Genomic DNA, 16,085 nt, shown 5'->3' on the forward strand with positions numbered 1-16,085 from the left:
TCATACGTGCATTTATTTCTCGTTTGAGAATGCTGCCTGTGGAGGGGTTCTCTGCGCTGTAGTTCAGAGACCTGTAACTCGGGCTGAATTTAGACCTGAATACGCCACCTAGAAATGAATCCAGTTTTGATGCAAAAGCAAAGGGGACAGATGTTCTACTTCTTTTAGAAGTTGTTTCAGTGGCTAACTGCCTTCACTTAGATCTCAGTTTCACTTTTTTTTAAAATGTGAATGGTTTTAGTGTTCGGCAATAGGTTCTTCCCATATGTCTTCTGCATAAATGTCAGTTCCTGTTAAAATCAATGTATAAAATACTACACCAACTAACATAAGATGATCTCTTACCTTACAGGCAAACTTGAAGGACGCCAATTTGAAACTCTTGCATTGTGCAACCTGTTTTCCAAGCTCAACTTTTATGCCTCTTCTCTGTGTTACATACCGTTTTCCAAGAACTTAAGATTCTGAGAACTGAACTAAGCATAATATTCCAGCTTCTGTCTCATTAATGACATGAAATAATGTCTCAATTCCTGTTCGTTACTATACCATACATAGATTGAAGGATGAAGTGACTCCCTTGCGTTATGACATCTCACCAACCTCTCCACCATTACACCTAAAGCCTCCTCAGCCATCGCTTACCACATACACAGTTCCCACATACGAGACAATGGGCTGCACTTCATCATCCTGATCGGGTTTTGGAGTGCTGCAGTAACGCACGTTTTGTTTGAATAGGCTTTACCTGACTGCTCGACTCCCATTAACATTTATCACTGTCAAACATCTCGCAACTTGCAGGTTTGTAGCTGTTGCATTTGCTTCCATATAATCAGGAGAACTACCAAGAGAACTCGTTTCTGGCACCTTCCCCGGTGGAGTTGTGCATGGGGTGTGCCTTGCAACAGTTTGTCTCCAGCCGAGTTCGAAAGTCAGCGGTTCCCCATCTCAGCCCAGAAGGCAGGTAGCCCCACTTCTGTGGTGTCTTTCAGCTGCCTACCGGGGCAGTGTGAGAACTACCAACAGAACTCCTTTCTGGCACCTTCTCTGGTCGAGCTGTGCATGGCATGTACCTGACCCTGACCCTGACCCGTTGCCTGGGGTTCCCTTGGATGTGGGGTGATGTCACAGTGCCTGGTTCCGGGTGCTGGGCGTGGTGGGGGCAGGGGGTCTGGGGGGGGGGGGGGGGGGAGGGGAGGCAATAGGAGGGGTGCCAGGCAGGAGTGGAGGCAGAAGCTGGGATCACTTTGCCTTTGCAGTCTTTGAAATCTGCTGTTGGATGGTGTGAACTTGTTGCTGAATTGATCATAAAAATCCAAAAAAGATATTTGGAGTTGGCTGGAGGTGTTCCACACGTGGTGGTAGCCCCTGGACAACAATTCTGTGTGGCATGGGCGCCGTCAGACTCTGCTGCCCTCCAAGTGGCTCTTGGCAATTTTCAAGGGCAAGTTCAGTACCACCATCCACCTCATCCACTTTGGGCAATGACTGTAGATCTAACTTTGCAGCCACGGCAGCCGAGTTGGAGACGACCAATCAAAGGTGATACGGTATTTACAGATGGGTCTGGAAAAGTGGGAAAAGCCGCAGTGGCTTGGAAAAAAATGGGCAATGGCCTTCCCAAATTGTGCATCAGGAGGGATCATCGCAAGTCATGGCGTTGCGGGCTGCGGCCTTGGCATTTCCTTATTTCCCAGGCCCTGTTAATCTCGTTACTGATTCAGCCTGTGTGGCAGCCCTCCTTTCCCAGTTGGAGATGGCTGTCCATGGCCATATCAACCATCCCAAGCTTTTTTCAATTTTTACTTCGGGAAGATATTTGGAAACGCTGTTCTCCATTCTATGTTATGCATGTTACCGCCACACTTCCCTACGCGGTTCTGCAATCGATGGCAACGCTGGAGTTGATGGTCCAGTTTCTGTGGCTCTGTCGGTGCCTGTTCCTGAGGCCCACCTGCAGGTCGTGTTAGCCCACCAATTTTATCATCAGAATTGGCGATTCTTGTATCAACAGATTGGCCAAAAGAGTCTCTCCCAGGCGGCTGCACGCAGCATTGTTGCAGCCTGTGCAGACTGTCCAAACCTTACCCCCGTGCCCAGTTTTGGAGTTAATGCCAGAGGCCGTCAAGCTTTACAACGCTGGCGTTACAACAGATGTAACTCATTACAACGAGTTTGGCAGACAAAAGCATGTCCATGTCACAATAGAGACATATTCTGCTGCAACGATTGCTACTGCCCGCACAGGTGAGACCAGGCGTGATGTCACTGGGCACTGGCAACGTGCTTTGTCTGTGCTTGGCGTCCCCCTTGAAATCAGAGCGGACAGTGTACCTGCCTATAGCTCCGAGTCTGTCAGTCAGTTCCTTTCCCGGTGGGGGATCTCCAGCAATTTGGTGTTCCCCATTCCCCCCGGGCCAAGCCATCGTTGAACGCATGAACAATACTCTTATAAACGCCTGCTTGAAAATCAGAAAGGGGGAATGAGGGGAATGACCCAGAGGCACGTTCAGAGAAAGCACGCTGTGTTGTGAACTTTTTGGAAATCTCTGTCGACCGTGTGGTGCCTCCCATTGTACGATATTTTGTGCCAATTGGTGACAAGCAGCAAAAGCACCAAGGTGTCTTAGTAGGCATGAAAGACCCTCGTACCGGGCATTGGTCGGGACCGCATGGATTGTTAACTTGGGGGAGAGGTGATGCTTGTGTTTCTACAGATGAAGGTCCGCGATGGATACCTGCTGGCTGTGTGCGGCCTGAGCTTAGCGTGCCGGACCGTGGGAGCGCTGCTGCCGCCAGTCAACCCAACAACTGATGTGTGGGTCTCCTTAGCACAGCAACTGAACACATCCTGGCTTGGTGTGCCCTTCCTGACTTGCCAACATTGTTGCAAACAAGTGAATGTATGTGGGGAATGAAGAATCTTACTGAAAGCCTTGATATCGGGGATAAGGGATTACCTCTGTACAATGTTAACCCAAAAGAAGCTGATTTTGTTTGCACTTTGAGTGTCGATAGTTGTCTTTATGTAGATGCTAGTGTAGTAGGAGGCCACGATGGGACCATGACACCCACATAAATCAACACGTGAACATGTTGATAAGCATCGTGCGCTTAAACGCAATATAGCTTTGGATGAAGCAGGTAATGATGTAGTTGATTTATGGAACTGGCGGGAACGTATTGCAGCGGTTCTTCTCTTCTCCGGAGCAACAGCAGGGAAAGCATTCAAGAGTTAAATCTCCCTGTTAGGCAGTTAAGAGCGTGAGTCGAAATTTGCCGCTGCTTTTTGTTGTTGCTTCAAGGACATGGCTGTGAGGGTTTTGATGGTATGTGCTGCGTGGATTTTAGGCGCCCCATTGCAGCAACATGTTATCAAAATCTGAGGAAATGTCAGCCTTTTTGGCATCCATTCACTCAATTGGCAGTATTGTTTGTTTGCTATTGCCTTGGTTGCTGTCATGTTTGCAAGGGCCCCGCAGAGCATGGCAAACCTGGTACTAGCTGTTCAAAAACAAAAAGGGGGAATTGTTGGGGTCTGCAGCGGGTCTGCAGACAAGTTAGTTGACTTCAAAGACTTAGCCCTGTACCTTTAAGACGGCCACAAATTGTCAGGTATGTAACCGGGGTGTGAAGAATCGGAACTTAGAACCGCAGCATACGGGCACCTACAGCAACAGCAAAGAGCAGGCAAGAAGAAGGACGCAAAAACCTGTCAGGGTCTGACACCTGCACTGTCTGAGATACATAAATAGTTTGTATAAACAATAAAGGCCATTTTGTCTGAACCCAGCCACGCAGACGTGGTGTTTTTTCAGTCCGCCTCGACTTGCGTCACCGCAGACCTCATCAACTCTGGGGACATTTTGTGGACGTTTGATGGATGTTTTACAGGGGCGGTCCACAGGCTAAGGGAAGAAAAGGAACCGAGGAGGAGGAGGAGGAAAATGAGAAACAAGATGAAGAGGAGGAGGAAGAATAAGGAGAAATTGGAATAGGAGGAGGGGGAGGAATGGCATGAGGAGGAGGAAAGAGGAGCAGAAGGAAAAGAGAGTGGGAAGATCAAAATAGGGCAAGTAGGAAGCAGAGGAGGAGGAAGAGAAGGGGACAAAACTTCCAGGAATAACAGGAAGAAAAGGGCAGCTAGCAGGAAAAGGAGGAGGTGAAGGAGCAGGAGGAAAAGGAGGAGGAGGAGGAGGAGGAAAATACCCCCAAACTCTCCATTGTCAGCCCATCAAAGGTCGAAGATGGAGCACCTGCTACATCTGCCGCCTGATCAACGGTCCCACGTCCCTGCCAGAGCCTGAACGCAAGGAGGGGAGCTCAGCCTCCACGGAGGTCACTTAATCCTCCCTTCGCCCCTTTCCTCTGCGCCTAGGAGGTTTCACTGCCAGTGTTTGGCCCACCTCTGGTGCTTGGCCCAGCTCTGTGCTTGGACTTTTGCCCTGGGCTGGCTGCTCACAGGTGGTTAAAATGGTTTCTGCAGCAAAAACATCGCGGGAGGCAGAAGGTTTGTGTCAGACTGGGCAGCAGGTGACTGGTGACTGTCACAGTGGGTGGTGGGGTCAGCAGTGGCCGCATCTTTGTGATGTCACACTAGGTCTGTGACACAGGCCACGCCGGGGTACAAAAGGGGGTGTGGGGTGGTGGATCACACACTCTGGAGGAGCATCTCTGGGGTGAACACACGGAAGAGCTTCCCACACAGCTGTTGCCATGAAGGGGCGACCCACTACTATAAGGCAAACCAAGATGGACTTCTGGGATGGGATGAAGCCCATCTTCATGATGCCCAGCATCACCCACAGAGGTACAAGCACCCCAGCCAGCGCAGGAGCCTTGTCAGGACTGAGCGCTGTGGCGCTGTGGGGGTGGGACACAGGTAGAGCCAGGGGACACGGAGCGTGACCTGGTTTTCCTTTGCTTTCCAGAGCAAATAATCATCTGGGACGCGGTGGCCAGCTACGTCCGACAACAGCTCTTGCTACGCAAGGTAGAGTGACCCCCGCATCTTCCTCATCCCCCCGGCTTCCCTGGGGGGACCGTGTGGCCGTGGAGCTTGGGCCGCAGCTGCTCTTTCCCTCCTCAAAAAGCAGAAAACTCCCCCCCCAAAATCCCCACTGGGAGACAAAATAGGTCTCGGGCAAGGGTGGTGTCACCTCGGGTAGGTGGTCTTCTACCGCAGGGCTGATCCGTTGTTGGAGAACCCTGGATGCCCTTGAGCGGCTTCTGCCCCCGAGTCCCGCTTTTTCCAAGGAAGAAAAGGAAGGAGAGGACTCGGCATCTCCTCCCCAAAGCTCTCCCCACTGTCCCAGCTGGTGCCTCTGATGAGCGGGAGGTGGCAGGGCCTGAGGAACCATCCTGGGGTGGAGCCAACCCCCAGCTCTTCCCTCCTCACCCTTCATGCCCTTCTCCTCTGCTCCAGGGGGTCCGAATTCCCACCCTCGGCTACTTTGACATGGTCCCCACACGGCTGCTTGGGACGAAGACTGTCACTCTCCACAAGCCCGTCTTTTGCCTGTCCAGGGTCCTCAGGGACATCCACAACCTGATGGACAACAGGGATGACCTGTCTGGTAGGACAACAACTGCACGGTGGGGGTGAAGGGGAGGGGGGTTATCACATCCCTTGGCCAAAAGCAAACTGCCCCCTCTGCGAAGGTGGTCCGCAAACAGGACGAGGGCAGTAAGAACCCCTCAGGAAGGGCCACGGGGTCAGCGCCCTCATCCTTCTCGTGGGGTTTTTCCAGACAATAAGGTGTTGGAGCCTGTGAAATACATCAAGGTGGCCACGGATGCCAACGTGTCCCGGCGCAAAGTGGAGATCTGCATCCTCGGCACCACGTCCCTCCTGTCCCAATGCCTGGGGAAGGGGAAGAACGTCGCGCTGGTCCTGCGGGACATTGGGCTGCTCCTCATTGAGGACAGGAAGGTGGAAATGAGGTTCTACTACGATTTCCTGGAAGGGATATATGGGAAGAGAAACCTCAGGATGGCTGCATTGTCGGTGAGCGTTTTGGATTCCCCGTGGCTCCACCGGCTCCTGCCACCATGAATTCCTCCGTGATCGAGTGCCACGGTCACGTTGAAGGCGTCCCAGCATCTCCATGTTCCTCCACTGCAGGCTCCCTGGCTGCTGGACACGGTGGTGTCCCCGATGGTACCTGCTGCTTCCTTGACTCGCAGCGGATGTGTCATCATCTTTCCCGAGTGAGTCCTTCCCCCAGTGGCCTCAGGGGTCCTGCCACGGCTCTGCCCCGTCGTCGTTCCTGCCAACGGTGGGATGGAGGAAGGATCTGAGGACACCAGGACACCTTTCCTGGGTGACCTCATTTCCTGGGGTGCTCCTTGGGGATGGGGGATGGATGATTTGGGGGGAAAACCCGGCTTTTACAGTGGTGCTGAGCTCCAGCTGGGAGCAGAGCGGAAAGGGCTGGTGGCGCCTCTGGTCACGCCACTGTCACCTCTTTGTCACCAGGTTTGAACTGCAGCTGGCGCTCAAATCGCAGTCCAAGCAGCCTCTCAAGGTCATGAGGCATGCCCTTGGTGAGGGCATGTGGAAGAAAGAAGAGGACCTGCCGCCCGCGGGGCAGGCCGCAAAAGGTGAAGCAGCTCCCGGCTCCTTTCCATAGCGCGGGCGAGCGGTGTCTGGTGGGAAAACCCACCGCAACAACGGTCAGACGCTGGCGCCAGCGCTTTGGGCCACGCTTGGCTTCGGGAGTGGGGCGGGACGCTCGGGTTCGTGGGAATGACTTCAAATCCCCTCTCCAAAAGAGACTCGCCCACATGGTCCACCTCCCCTCTTCCAAACCCCGGCGCTACCGGTGCCTTCGGCGGGCGCTGGGGAAAGGAATATACTTATATAAATATATATATTTGTATGTTTATGTATTTATTTATTATGTAGATACAAATATATATGTAATTAATATTTATTTTAAAAATATAAAAATTAGAAAGTAGTGATTTTATTAATAATATTAATATTTATAATATTTATATGTTATATAATATATATTATAATATATATTATAATATATTATATTTATTTAGATAATATATATTATATATTATTAATATATATTATGTAATATATATAATATATTATATAAAGAATATTATATTTATTTATATTTAATTCTATTTATTAATATTAATTAAAATTAATATTATTTATTACGATATTAATATTAAAATTAATGATATTAATATTAAAATTGATGATTTGATTAATGATATTAATATATTTTAATTTATTATGTTATTAAATATAACTATTTCTGTTTATATGAATATAGATAATATAAAATATATGGTATATAAATAATTTAAATAATATGAAATGTAAATATACATATAAAGATATATTACATATATATGTAAGGTATAAAAAATGGAAATTAAAAAGGGCGATGGAGCATGGGTTAATCCTCGTCCTTTCCACATCAGAGCAGACGGGTTCGCCCGCATCCCTCAAGCCCTGCGCTGGTAAAAGCGGCCACCCTAAGGGCTCCTTGTGTCCAAGCAGGGAAAAAATTTGGTGTAAATCCAAGGATTTTAGCTTTCGCACCTTGCAGCCTCCCAGCTGCCAGCGCCAAGCGACGCTGAGTGATTCGCGTCCTTCTCGCCGGTGTTGAGGGGGCAGGGGATGGAGCGGGACGGGCACCCAGGATGTTTTGGGACAAGGCGTGAGCACCGCTCCGCATCATGGCGACACTCATCTTGACGAGCTTTCTCCTTCCCGTTCGCAGCGGGACCTCCTGGTTCCAGCTCGGTTGCTGACCGACCGGAGGAACCCGGCGGCAGGGCGTGGGCGAAGATGGGGACAAAGCACCGTGTGGGGTGAGTCTGGGGGTTCAGGGCCAAGGGTCTGCGCCGGGTTCGCTGCCGACCCAGCGAGAGCCCCCAGCCCTTGTCGGGTTCACCGATGCCTGACAGTGGCGCACGGGGGGGGCACGATAGGGCTGGGGGAGCCCCCACTTCGCGGGGGGGGGGCTCCTCTCCTGCCCTTCCTGAGCGCACGGGGGACACGGGGACAGCGCGTCAGCTGAGGGCGCCAGCTCGGGGACGGGATTTTGCCCCCAAAGCCACCACGGCCTTGGGCCAGCTCCTTGTTCACATCCTTCCAGGCAGCTGCTGGAGATCCGGGGGGCCAGGTCGCAAAAAACGACGATGAGGAGCCAACCCGAGAGCAAACTCGCGGGCAAGGGCCAAGCACAGGCGGCAAAACGGCAGCGGCGCAAGAGGAAAGGAGGAGAAACAACATCCTCCATCGGAAGCAAATCCAACGCTAAAACAAGCACATCGGTGAAGCCGGAAGTCTGGGTGCCCGAGGAGCTCGTCTGCAGCGCCCCAGCTCCGCCGCCCGCAGAGCCAAGCCGGCACAACTACAGCAATCCAGACCTGGAAGGTTCTGGATGGAGCAGAGAGACGCGCGGAGAGGGGCGGCAGCAGGGTATGGCCTCACGACCCCCTATGTGATGATCTTGACCTCCAGCGATCCCAGCTGACCCAGCACTGCGCCCCGAGGACCAAGCCGGTGGTCTCCAGGATGGAGCGATGGGGGCGAAGAGCTCACGGAGCCTCACGGTGCCACTCAGGGGGCGCCTCGCTCTGCTGGCGGGACCCCTCCGGCCCCCGGGCGTGGGGGATGGGGGCAAGAGACCAATCAACCCTCAGAGCTGCGGAACGGCGTGGGGGGCTTCATCGTCTGCAGCGACGCCTCGCCCATGTGACAGGATGCGCTTGACCCCCAGCTCCTCCCTCGACGTCCTTGGCGTGACCTTCCCAGCCCCCGGCTCGCGGCCCAGGGGGCGACGCTGCCCTGAAAAGCGCTGAGGGAGAGGGTCGCCGGTTGCTGGTTGCTTTTTTTTTCTGTCGCATGGTCCCAGCCGCTTCCGAGCCCTTTGCGCCCCCCGTGAGCCCCCCGCTTCCCTGCCCCCACCCCGGGGTCGCTCGCCCCCCGGACCGGCAAGGCATGAGCAGCAGCATCCAGACAGTACAGGGTGCAGCTGCGTCGTGGCGGTAACTCCACTGTGCGCGGGCGCCCGGCCACTGTCCCGGCACGTGTGAACTTGGCGGGTGGCGCCCTGCGCTCGGCGTAAAATAAAAGGTTGACACGCAGCAGGCGCGTGAGCTGATTGGACGCTTCGCCGCTCCAGCTCTCGGGCCACCTGGGCGTGGCAGAACGGCCGCCCTCCACCGCGTCCCCCTGTTTATATTGCAGCGTAACAGGAAGATCGTAAAATAACGGCGTTACGTGACCACGGCCGGTGCCGAGGGCTGCGCCTCATCGCCCTGTAGTTACAAATCTAAAGTGCAGGAATGTAAATATCTACAAAGTAAAAAATCTAAAAATCTACAAAGGAAAAAAAATCTAAAAATCTAATAAAAAATAAAAATCTAAAACTTCAAAAAACTAAAAATCTAAAAATTCTACAATCTAAAAAATTAAAATTTTAAAATTAAAATCTAAAAACCTAAAAAGTATAAAATTATTTTTTTAAATTAAACATTTTACAATCTAAAAAATAAAATCAAAGAAATAAAATTAAAAATCTAAAAATCTAAAAATATTTTTAAATTAAAATTTTTAAATCTAATTTTTAATATAAAAAAATCTAGAAAAATAAAATTTAAAAAATAAAAATAAATATAAAAAATCTAAACATTGGAAAACTAAAATTTTTGAAATCTAAACATTTGAAAGTATCTAAAAATTTAAAAATCTAAAAATTTTAAAATTTTAAAATCTAAAAAATTGAAATTTAAAAACTAAGTATCTAAATACCTAAAATGCTAAAAATTCTTTTAAAACTTTAAAAATCTAAAAATTTAAAAACAATAATCTAAACATTTAGAAATTTAAAAATCTGAACTAAAAAATCTAAAAAACTAAAAACAATTTAAAAATTTACAAAGGTGAGGTCACTGTTTGGGTTCCAGGCAGGAGCCGTGGTGACCTTCGAGCTGCATCAGAGCTGTTGTGATCAAACTCCCCCTTCGCTTCCCAACTCTTTATTTTCATTTTAAAAATCTAAAACTTTCTAATTTTCCTTGGAAAATTATTTCCTTCGGGAGCCCCTCATCTCCTCGCACTTACCTCGGGGGTCATTAACACCCACAATTAATTCCCCAGCAGCTGCGGCTCCCATTAGTCCGGGCTCCTTTTCTGTCTGGAAAAAAGGGTCATCGATTGGGGGGGGGGGGGGGGGGGGGGGGGGGGGAGGCCGGTATCTGGAATCCCAAAAGCTCGTTAAGCACTAATCACCCCCGGTTCGCTGAGTCATGTCTTAACTCTAGTTTTAAATTTTTTTTAAAGTTAAAATTTAATATTTTGAATTTTTTAAAAAAATCATATTTTTAACTTTAAGAATTTTAGATTTTTTAAACTTGTATTTCTAACTTTTTCAATTTCTAGAATTTTAAAATTTGGAAATTTTTAGATAACATTTTTAGATATAAAATTTTTGTATTTTTGTATTTCTAATATCTTAACATTTTTAGATTTTGTTAAATTTAATTCTTTATATTTTTAAATTTTTATATTTTTGTATTATTTCTAACATTTTAACATTTTTTGATTTTTTAATTTGTAAAATTTTAGATTTTTTAAATTTTATATTTTTGTATTTTTAGCATATTAACATTTTTTAATTTGTCGTTTTAAAGTCGTTTAGATTTTTAAATTTTATATTTTTGTATTCCTAACATTTTATCATTTTGTATTTCTAACATTTTAATATTTTTAGATTTATTAATTTTAAATTTTTTTAGATCTTCATATTTCTAACTAGACTGCTAAATTTTTTAAAATTTTGAAATTCTATTTTAAAGTTTTAAGATTTTTTAGATTCTTAGATTTTTTAATTGGTGGATTTTTAGAGTTTAATTTTTTAGGCTTTTAGGTTTTTAAAATTTTCGATTTACAAATTATTAGGTTTGAAGTTTTAAAAAATTTTAGATTCTCAATTTTTATATTTTTTATTTTAAAATTTAAAAACTAAAATTTTAGATTTTTAGTTTTAAATATTTTTACATTTTATATTTTAAAATTTTGAAAGCAGGGACACTGGCATTCCCAGGGCACATTGAAGGGGAGCGCGGCGGTTGCCTGCACAACCCCCAGCGCCCACAGCCCCCTCCCCCCACAGCGCCCCCACCCACAGCCCCCACCCACAGCCCCCACATCTCCCCGAGGGTCCCCCGGGGGCGGGGGAGGGGCAAGTCGTCCCCGGGGGTCACCCCCAGCTGCCCCCCGGACCCATCACTGCTCACGAATGGGGCCGGGGGGGGCGGAGGGGCCGGGGGGGAACGACTGAAAAAAACAAAAAATTAATTAAAAAAAAATAATTTAAAAAAATACAGAAAATAAAAATAAAATCAATAACTAAATAAAAACAAAAAATAATAAAAAAATTAAATTACTAAGAAATAATAAAAAGACTGAAAAAATAAGAAAATAAAATGACTAAAAATAAAAAGATGACTAAAATTTTTTAAAAAAATTAAAAATTACTAAAAAATAGAAAAAATAAAATCATTAAAAAATAAAATTACTATAAAAAATAAAAATAAAATTAATAAATAAAAACAATTTTAAAATAAAATTACTAAAAATTAAAATTAAAAAATTATTTAAAAAGATAAGAAAAAGACTAAAAAAAATAAAATTACTAAAAAATAAAAAATAAGATGACAAAAAAATTTAAAATTACTGAAAATAAAAATAAAATTACTAAATAAATAAAAACAATTAAAAATTATTTTTAAAAGATAAAAAAGACTAAAAAAATAAAGAAAAAATAAAATTTAAAAAAAATTGCTAACAAAATAAAAAATAAAATTAAAAATTACTACAAAATTATAAATAAATAAAATTCAAATTAAATTATAAAAAATTAAAAATAATAGACTAAAATACAAAATAAAATATAGATGATGAAAACAATACATTTTAAAAAATACTAAAAAATAAAAAAGAAAAATAAAATTAGTAAAAATATAAAATTTAAAAAAAAAATAAGGGCTAAAAGAAAATAATCAATAAATCATTTACTAGAAAATAAAATAAAAATAAAATTACTATAAAAAAGATGACAAAAAAATTTTTAAAAATTTACTAAAAAAATAAAATTAAAATAAAACTACTAAAAAATAAAAAAATTAAAAGACAAAAAAACCCTTAAAAATAAAATTATTAAATTAAAAACCCAAGATGACTAAAAAATAAAAAATAAATAATTTACTAAAAAAAAAAATAAAAATTAAATATTTTTTTAAAAAAAGACAAAAAAATAAAATTACTCAATTTTTTTTTTTTTTTTTCAAAAAAAGACGACTAAAATAATGAAAACCTGCAAAGCGGCGCGGAGCCGCGCGGCCGCTGTGACTCGGGGGGGTCACCACGGGGGGGTCCCGGGGGGGGGGGACACGACAGCCCGTTCCTGGCCCCCCCCCCCCCATCCGGGTGGGTCTGGGGGCCCCCTGGGTGGGCAGCGACACCAGCCTTTGCGGGGGGGAGGAGGGGCCCCCACGGGGGGGTGCCGAGGGGGGGTCCTGGGGCTGCGGGGGGAGGGGGGGGGCTCTCCCCTACCCCCCCCCCGTAGGTTTTAGGGGGTGACGCGCTGCTGCCACGCCCTCGCGCAGCCCGCGGACCCCAGCCCCGGGTCCGGGGGGGGGGGGGCGCACCCCGAGCCCCCCGAGCCCCGTGTCCCGGCAGGTGACGGGGAGCGGGACCCGCAGCGCAGGAGCCTCAGCTCGGCCCCCCTCCCCCCCCCCTCCCCCTCCCCCCCCCCCCCGCCCCCCCCGCCCCTCCCCCCCCCCGCCCCCCCCGTTTGTCTTAATAAAACTTGCGGCCGAGTCCACCGGTGTGCGGGGGGGGGATGGGACTGGGATGGAACTGGGGCCGGGATGGGGGCGCGGGGGAGGATGGAACTGGGACGCAAGAGGGGACTGGGATGGGATGGGACTGGGACTGGGATGGGGGTGCAGGAGTGACTGGGATGGGACTGGGATGGGATGGGACTGGGACTGGGATGGGGTGCAGGAGTGACTGGGATGGGACTGGGATGCGATGGGACTGGGGTGGGGGTGGGGGTGGGGGTGCAGGAGGAACTGGGATGGGACTGGGATGGGATGGGACTGGGACTGGGATGGGGTGCAGGAGTGACTGGGATGGGACTGGGATGCGATGGGACTGGGACTCGGGATGGGGTGCAGGAGTGACTGGGATGGGACTGGGATGCGATGGGACTGGGGTGGGGGTGGGGTGTGGGGGTGCAGGAGGAACTGGGATGGGACTGGGATGGGATGGGACTGGGACTGGGATGGGGGTGCAGGAGTGACTGGGATGGGGACTGGGATGCGATGGGACTGGGGTGGGGGTGGGGGGGGTGCAGGAGGAACTGGGATGGGACTGGGATGGGATGGGACTGGGACTGGGATGGGGTGCAGGAGTGACTGGGATGGGACTGGGATGCGATGGGACTGGGGTGGGGGTGGGGGTGGGGGTGGGGGGTGGGGGTGCAGGAGGAACTGGGATGGGACTGGGATGGGACTGGGATGAGGGTGCAAGTGGGAACAGGGGTGGGATAGGGATGGAAGGGGGATGGGGTGGGGGTGCCGGGGGGGACTGGGATGGCACTGGGATGGCACTGGGATGGCACTGGGATGCAGGAGGGGAATAGGATGGGACTGGGCTGGGGGTGCCGGGGGGGACTGGGGGGGGGGAGGGGACGCAGGAGCGGGGGGGGCTGGGACCGGGACCCGCACCGGGATCGGCCGGCTCGGGGTGGGGGAGGGGCTGCCGAAGGGAGCCGGGGGGTGCGGGGCAGAGCCCGGCCGACCCCAGGGCCCCCAGTGGGGGGGCACCGGGCACCGGCGCTGCCGCCCCCCCCTCCCCTCCCCCACCGCCCCCCCCCCCCCCCCCCCGTCACAGCGGCGGGGGCTGAACTTCCTGGGTCAGCGGCGGCTCCTCCATCCGGCGGCCCCGGCGGAGCTTCCCCGGCAGCCCCGAGCCGGGCACCCCTCCCCCTCCCGACCACCCCCCCGACCACCCCCCCCACCCCCCCCCGGTAGGTACCGGGGTGCCAGGATTGGGGGGGAGGGGCGGGGAGGTGATGCTCGGGTACCAGCATCCCCAGGCGGGGGGGGGGGAGGGGTCGCCAGCAGCCCCCCTGGCTCGGCCGGCAGAAGCCCCCCAGGTTGGGGGGGGGGGGGTGGGGAAGGGGGGGAGTGGGGCCCAGCCCCTGGGTGCCCCTGAGCCCCCTCCCCCCTCTCTCGCAGGTGCGGTGGGGGTCCCGGGCGCGTCATGCAGGAGAGCTACGAGGCCCTGCTGCTGCTGGGTAAGGGGCTCGGCGGGCCCCCCCGCTGCCCAACCCCCCCCCGCCGCGCGCCACCCTCCGGCATCACCCAGGAACCACCCCCCCCCCACCCCCACCCCCACCCCCCCCAAAGAAAACCACCCCCAGGGCCGGCCGGAGCGAAAACCAGCCCCAGCCACAGGCGTTGGGTGTCACGGGTGCACTGGGCGTACTGGGCAGGATGGGCTCACTGGGTGCACTGGGCGTACTGGGAACACTGGGTGCATGGGGTGCGCTGGGCGCACTGGATGCTCTGGGCACTCTGGGTGCACTGGGAAAACTGGCAGTACTGGGCTCACTGGGAACACTGGGTGCGCTGGGTGCACTGGGTGCACTGGGCACTGCGTGCTCTGGGTGCACTGGGAAAACTGGCAGTACTGGGCTCACTGGGAACACTGGGTGCGCTGGGTGCGCTGGGCGTACTGGGAACACTGCGTGCTCTGGGTGCACTGGGAAAACTGGCAGTACTGGGCTCACTGGGTACTCTGGGCACACTGGGTACTCTGGGTACACTGGGAAAACTGGCAGTACTGGGCTCACTGGGAACACTGGGTACTCTGGGCACACTGGGTACTCTGGGTACACTGGGAAAACTGGCAGTACTGGGCTCACTGGGCACACTGGGTGCACTGGGCACTGCGTGCTCTGGGTGCACTGGGAAGACTGGCAGTACTGGGCTCACTGGGTACTCTGGGCACACTGGGTGCTCTGGGTACACTGGGAAAACTGGCAGTACTGGGCACCCTGGACTCACTGGGCACACTGGGTGCATGGGGTGCGCTGGGCGCACTGGATGCTCTGGGTACTCTGGGTGCACTGGGAAAACTGGCAGTACTGGGCTCACTGGGCACACTGGGTGCACTGGGCACTGCATGCTCTGGGTGCACTGGGAAAACTGGCAGTACTGGGCTCACTGGGCACACTGGGTGCTCTGGGTACACTGGGAAAACTGGCAGTACTGGGCTCACTGGGCACACTGGGTGCTCTGGGTACACTGGGAAAACTGGCAGTACTGGGCACCCTGGACTCACTGGGCACACTGGGCTTACTGGGTGCATGGGGTGGGCTGGGCGCACTGGATGCTCTGGGTACTCTGGGTGCACTGGGAAAACTGGCAGTACTGGGCTCACTGGGAACACTGGGTGCTCTGGGTGCACTGGGTACTCTGGGTGCACTGGGAAAACTGGCAGTACTGGGCTCACTGGGCACACTGGGTGCACTGGGCACTGCGTGCTCTGGGTGCACTGGGAAGACTGGCAGTACAGGGCTCACTGGGTACTCTGGGCACACTGGGTGCTCTGGGTACACTGGGAAAACTGGCAGTACTGGGCACCCTGGACTCACTGGGCACACTGGGCTCACTGGGTGCATGGGGTGGGCTGGGCGCACTGGATGCTCTGGGTACTCTGGGTGCACTGGGAAAACTGGCAGTACTGGGCTCACTGGGCACACTGGGTGCACTGGGCACACTGGGTGCACTGGGAAAACTGGCAGTACTGGGCTCACTGGGCACACTGGGTGCACTGGGCACACTGGGTGCACTGGGAAAACTGGCAGTACTGGGCTCACTGGGTGCACTGGGCACACTGGGTGCACTGGGAAAACTGGCAGTACTGGGCTCACTGGGTGCGCTGGGTGCACTGGGTGCTCTGGGCTCTGTGTGCTCTGGGTGCACTGGACGCACTGGGTGTACTGGGGTCAGGTGGAGGGTGGGTTTGG

General features: G+C 50.7%; 1 protein-coding gene across 1 annotated transcript; it reads left to right on the plus strand.

The window, feature by feature from the left end:
* Positions 1 to 2,814: 2,814 nt before the first annotated feature.
* Positions 2,815 to 9,563, plus strand: LOC114011528 (coiled-coil domain-containing protein 81-like). Its single transcript, XM_027783601.2, has 7 exons — positions 2,815 to 4,996; positions 5,429 to 5,579; positions 5,754 to 6,010; positions 6,128 to 6,213; positions 6,482 to 6,606; positions 7,755 to 7,845; positions 8,133 to 9,563. Exons 2-7 carry the CDS (start codon positions 5,462 to 5,464, stop codon positions 8,482 to 8,484), a joined length of 1,029 nt encoding a protein of 342 aa, XP_027639402.2. The 5' UTR covers positions 2,815 to 4,996; positions 5,429 to 5,461; the 3' UTR covers positions 8,485 to 9,563.
* The last annotated feature ends 6,522 nt before the right edge of the window (positions 9,564 to 16,085 follow it).

Source organism: Falco peregrinus, unplaced genomic scaffold, assembly GCF_023634155.1.
Source record: "Falco peregrinus isolate bFalPer1 unplaced genomic scaffold, bFalPer1.pri scaffold_51, whole genome shotgun sequence".
NCBI classification, from domain to species: domain Eukaryota; kingdom Metazoa; phylum Chordata; class Aves; order Falconiformes; family Falconidae; genus Falco; species Falco peregrinus.